At 41.1% G+C, this 6,028-nt stretch overlaps 1 protein-coding gene across 1 annotated transcript; it reads right to left on the bottom strand.

Annotated features, from left to right (window-relative positions):
• Positions 1 to 2,535: 2,535 nt before the first annotated feature.
• On the bottom strand, positions 2,536 to 4,736 carry LOC147894156 (serine/threonine-protein kinase OXI1-like). Its single transcript, XM_087384812.1, has 2 exons — positions 4,142 to 4,736; positions 2,536 to 3,933 (listed from the first exon to the last, which is right to left on the bottom strand). Exons 1-2 carry the CDS (start codon positions 4,552 to 4,554, stop codon positions 2,973 to 2,975), a joined length of 1,374 nt encoding a protein of 457 aa, XP_087240938.1. The 5' UTR covers positions 4,555 to 4,736; the 3' UTR covers positions 2,536 to 2,972.
• Positions 4,737 to 6,028: the final 1,292 nt, after the last annotated feature.

The raw sequence follows: 6,028 nt of genomic DNA, 5'->3' as shown, positions 1-6,028 counted from the left end.
TTTCTTATCGCTAAGGACCTCCATGGTTTTATGCACTTTTCACCTAATATAACATAACATTAACGTTAGCATTAAATAGCATACACTAGATATTACAAGTTTAAAAAAAATATAAAAGTCCACCTTTTTCTTATTCATAAGGTCCTCCATGATTTTATACAATTTTCACCTAATATAACATAGCATTGACATCAGTAAACAACATAAGCAGTTTAAAAAAATATCAAATCAAGCAAAAAGAAATCCCAATTGCATACAAAATCATATAAAGATGCTTGGAAGCATACAATATTGCGTTATAGATAGTAAGAGTGTATGTATTTGAAACTATCTACTTGCTTGAAAAGATAGCCAAAGTGACCTTTTTTCTACGACTGCACTATTCTCCCTTGTAAGGACAACTCCATAAATTTTCCTTTAAAAAAACAAGTCTTTCAACATTTTCAAACCATGTAGCAGAAGAAAAGAAAACAACTACACAAAATAAATTACAAACTGACTCTTTCTTCAATGTTGCATCATAAGATTCCAAAGCTCGTTATCTTGCATTGTGCTAAAGCTTGTCTCACCTCAACATCCTCCATGAAAGCTTCTTGGATAGACCCCAAAACTTCACCGATGGTTCAAAATCGTGCCCCCCCTTGAGATTGCAATAGGAAAGTTGATAAGGTCGAGAGATAGATGAAATAAATATTAACTTTAATGCATAAGCGAGATTTGTGCTTGGAATTAAAGTTAATCTTCCCCTTCCTTTCTCAAACAATCTTGTCCAGTAGCTCCTTCTAGGCTAAAATACCTTGCATCCTTAATGGTGCATCCAATACATCGGTTGTGTTGATTTTTGACTAAAAATGATTTAAATGATTTGAAATGGCAAAAGAAACTTAGACAGAGAAGAGGTGGCAAATATCTGAAGCTTCAAGCACCCAAGATTTAGCAAGAAGATGATAGGGGTGAATCTCATTCAGAAATCTTTAAAATTTTAAAGCATGGAAGTGAAATGGGAGAGAAACACACCGAATTTTGATGTAGACAGGTCTCCCTCAACTCTTCTATCACGTTTTAATTTGAACTGTAACCAAAATGAAAACCTTATTTGAAGTTTGAACTCAACCAAACTTGCACCATTTGTCTTGAAACCAAATCCTCCCATCGAACCATGACATACCTCTCATTCTCCCTCATTTTTTAGTGCCATTTCAAAATTTTCTTGCTCGAACTCTATTTTCAAATTTCTTCCTTTCTATGAGGGAATCTTTTCTCTCTATTCTCCTTATCATGGGATGGACTCTCATGTCAAATCTCATCATGTTGGTTCTCTACTTCCATTGGATAAAGAGATAGGAAAGGGGTAGGAAAGCTAGGCCATTTTCGTTATTCTATAACCCTCCATTAATTATTATATTACTCATAGGAAAGGGGTAGGAAAGCTAGGCCATTTTCGTTATTCTATAACCCTCCATTAATTATTATATTACTCAATTTTATTGATGCTATTCTTCCATGCCACCATCTCAAGGGCTCTCTAGTTATAGTGCCTTTTTTGAGTCCAAAATTTGTGTAATGCAACTTAGATAACGAATTCCCTTTATGTCTCAATCCTACATATTTAAGACTATAATTCTTGAGTTATAGTTGCACTAACACTGTATTAGGAATTTTGAGAATTTTCAAATAGTTAGGGATTTTTCAAAATGTTTAAGATTCGGGCACATGGTCAAATACTAACCCCTTTTTTGAAAGTGGGACTTTGAAGGATTACCTATAGTGTTTAGGGCAGATTCACTTTTTTAAGATTTAGCCACATGGTCAAACCTTAGCCCTTTATTTGAAAGTGGGACATCGGAGATTCCTGAATTCTCTAATATAGTGTTGCTTTGAATCCTTAGCATACTCACACCCTTCCCAAATATTGATAATTGCTTCAAGAAGATGTCTCTTAAAATGGGGTCCATTGCCACATCATTGGGCACACTCAACCCAACCTAGGGCAATATCTTCATCTCTAAGGACACGATCTATTTTCATCCTCTTTGCCACTTCATCCGCTCGAGGGCACTATCTCAAGAGTAGTTTCTCAAAGAAGCCATTAAAAAAATAATGAATTTAATAAGAGATTTAAAAAGCAAATTATAATGTGGAAAAACATAAATTGACATCCAAGTCTCCACTAACAATGAATTATACATGATACTAACAGAACATATAAATTTAAATTTATAAGCTTAAACTGGACATATAAGAAACTAGCATGTTCATATGAAAAGATTTAGAGAAATGTGACACTCCTATGATGAAAATTGTTTTATATTGACCGCATACTTTCTGTAGATCTAGGTAAATCGAGGGCAGATCTAGGTAAATCGAGGGCATTTCTATTGAGTAGCTTCAAAGGCGTTTCTGTATGGATTTAAAAAAAAAATGAATGAGCTTTATGAATTATTTGTTGGGAATTTCTGCCAATCGTTCTTCGTTTAAAGTTTTCATGCCAGAAGAGTGGGTTATATTTTGTGATGCTTGATTAGTAGCAGATCGATCAATTAATGTGCCCCTCACTAATCTCCTCTGGTTAGCAGGAGAGCCATCCTATTTAGGAGACCAAAATATATATACAAATCACCTTATAAACTGGTGCCACCGCCGCCATACTTGGTATTGTGGCAGAAACTGCTTTACAGAATGTGACCCGAAGATGACAACGCAAGCGTGCTTCCATGTATAGTTCTGAAAGGGAATGTCGTTCCCTGTAAGCTATTAAACAGTATGGGCGCTATACAAAGTGCTTCCAAACCGCTAGGTAGCTGGTAACTGTCAAGCCTCAATGAGATCGTTTTCGATAAACCCATTGCCCTGAAACGTAATCCCTCCTATGTCATGTACATTAGAAAAAAAGTATTACTGAAGTCTCCGCAACTCTGTGGAAAATGGAGTCGAACTACCACCATCAACAGCTGGAAGTATTCCAATTTCCATCAGAAAACTTCGAAGTCATGTCCGCTTGCGTATTTCTCGTGTGGTGGACTCCAATTGCCGTTAAACGTCTGCTCACCATAACTTTGGGGAGGAGATAGGTCAAGACCTGTCCTGGTTGAGCGTTTCGACCTTCCAGCTCTCGCACGCTCTACAACAGCCAGCTGCTCTTCCAAATTTACTCTCTTGATACCCTCTGACCCCAGGAACTCTTCCAGCGTCAAAGCTGAAGGCATGTTTGGAGGCCTGGCGACGCACTGCAGTTCATCCCAGAACAGGCCTTGGAAGAATGTATGGGATTTGACTTCTTCTGCCCCCGCTTTGAATCCAAGCCTCTGGCTAGGCTCCTTAGCCAGCAATTTCCTAATCAGATCATGCAGAGGACACCATGGGCCAGAGAGTTTCGGTTCCTTGGAAACAATGTTGAAGAATGTCTCTTTACGACTATAGCTCTTGAAAGGCGTTGTCCCATAAACCAATTCATACACAAAAACTCCTAACGTCCACCAGTCCACAGCATAATCGTGCCCAGTTGCCCAGATCATTTCGGGGGCTACATACTCCTCCGTACCCACGAAAGAATGCGACCGTCCAGTGCTACCGCTTTTCTTAGGGTCTAGAGGTGTCACACGAGTTGTAGAACTGGACAATTGTTTGTGCTTCACCTGTTTCTTGGCGACAGGAGAGGTGCGGGAAACATGATCCTGTGATTTTATCACATCTCTGTGATCAACGTCTGTACCCACGCAAGAAAATACGGACAGCAATTGGCTCGATCTGAGCCACGCCTTCTCCTTAGGTGGCTTTGATTCATTGCTAGCCAGCTTCAGGCAGAGGTCAAAATCTGTGAGCATAATGTGACCAGTGGACTGCACCAAAACGTTTTCTGGCTTCAAATCTCTATAGACATACCCAAGTTTATGTAGATGGTCCAGAGCCAGCACGACCTCTGCAACATAAAACCTGCGTGATTGCACCAATGAAGCATTAAGGATAAGCTCGAACAAGCACAAATTCTAAAAAACGACATAAGCACTCACGATGGATGGATGTGTGTGAGAGAGAGAGAGAAAGAGAGGCAGATTGCACGATGTAAATGTTCCATGATCGAGCGCTTGAAAAAGAAGAGCATAAAATGTGGCCGACCAGGAATCAAGGGCATGGAGTAAACCTCGCGGCGGCCTCGGTAAGTTTTTTCTCGGGCTGCTTTTGTCTCAGCGAGTTCAGATCTCCCCCGGGGCAGTAATCTATTACAAGAACTTGCTGTTTCTCCGTTTCAAAATAAGCTTGTAATGTGGGAAAAAGCGAATGCCTTAGCTCCGATAAAATCTCTCTCTCCATTGTGGCCCTATGAAGGGCATCGTGTTTAATGAGCGCTTCCTTGCTCATGACCTTCAAGGCAAACAACTTGTCCGTGTCACGGAGAGCAGCCAGGAAAACAGTCCCCATATTACCGTGGCCCAGTGGCTTGATGAGCGTGTAGTTATCCATGCAGGTCGGAGGGAAAAATTGGACCTCTGAAGGGACCGAGGTATTGTGGGGAGATGACGGAATACGGGGCTCTGGAAAGGGTTGAGGAGCCATGTTGAGGAGGAACTAGGAGGGCCGGCAAGCAGGTATAACGTGGAGAATATAGCACACGACTGTTGTTTGTGTAAAGAAAGACGAGGTAGTGGAGATGGAAGAAGAAAACTAGAATTCTTTGGCAGGCGGTGTGGATGCTGGCATGACTGCAAGACGGAAGGGATGGAGTCACTGCTTCTGTGTGAAGGCTGAAGCGTGGGGATGAAGGCAATGAAAGATTCAAGCAGGGAAAGAGATGGCTTGTCCTGTCTTGTAGGAGAGGATGAAAAAGAGACACTGTGTCTTTGCGTGCTTCACCTATACTCGATTGCGAGGCATACCGACCGCCATGGTTTGTGTGCACTATTCTCATATTGCTGAGCTTGACCAAAAGAATGATTGGATCAGGGCGGTCGGCGGTCGTCTGTTCGACTAAATTTGGGCTTATCACGTGGGTGAGCTTGATCTCTGCATGGGACAATCTCAGCCGTCCCTTTTATCCACATCCATACCCATCCCTGCCTTCCACGTGTACGTTACCCAGCGATTCCTGTGTACGCGACAATCTCAGCCTTGCGTTTTTACAAAAAATGACCTGATCCTGACCGTCCATGAGTACTTCTAGAATCCTATCTGTATTATCGACTTTATAAGTGCCGCGTTTCCCGGATGATACGACCATGCATACGGCAAGGTGCTCTGTTGATGTGGTTGTGGGTCCCACGAGCGCTGCTGACGAGGTGGCTACTTCAGACCCATCTTCTTCATGCCTTTTCCTTAGCCGTGGATAAAGCGGCTATATGCTTCACAATACTAGGGCAATATTGCATTTACCAATAGGGATATCTTTTTCTGTGAGCAAATATCTCATCGCACTACCCACTACATCATGTTTCACCTATATATTGATGCACTCCTCCATGCAATGATCTTTGTCCTTCCTGTCCAAAAACCATTCTTTCTTGGGGAGTTTCTCTGTTGCCATTGTTACATAGTGTTGTCTCTATGCCAACATGGACTTAGGTAGTACAGAATGCGTGTGTAGAGTAGTGGCAAAGCTCCGCTTGTACTTGCATAGGGCTAGGAATAATCTCTCGTAGCAATCCTTACCATCTTCCTCCCGTGCAATGTCATTATGTGCATCTTCCTCTTGGCTCATATTGTGATCTTCATCTTCTTCGCTAGATTCATCGGGATCAATTGGATTCGGCATTGGTAGTGGCATCTCCATATCCACATCTCTATCTTAAAAATTTTGCTTAATTCATGGTGCAACTTGGATCACGTACCACCATCATGGATCAAAACGATCCGAATGAAAAACCACCTATATTGAAGATGGGTGCCAAATGTCATCAATTATATATATGAAATTATGCTTAAGTACATGTATCAATGGATCTTTAAAAACGAAAGCTTCGATTAATTAAATCATTAGTATGCACCTGCTCACAGTGCTCGGGAAGAATAAATTTAGTATCACTTTCATTGGTCC

The sequence above is a fragment of the Dipteris shenzhenensis genome, chromosome 14, assembly GCF_047967505.1.
Source record: "Dipteris shenzhenensis isolate YYH24624 ecotype China chromosome 14, Dip_SZ_1.0, whole genome shotgun sequence".
Taxonomy (NCBI): domain Eukaryota; kingdom Viridiplantae; phylum Streptophyta; class Polypodiopsida; order Gleicheniales; family Dipteridaceae; genus Dipteris; species Dipteris shenzhenensis.
Note: the sequence above shows the minus strand (reverse complement) of the source record. Positions and strands in the feature narration are given on the sequence as shown.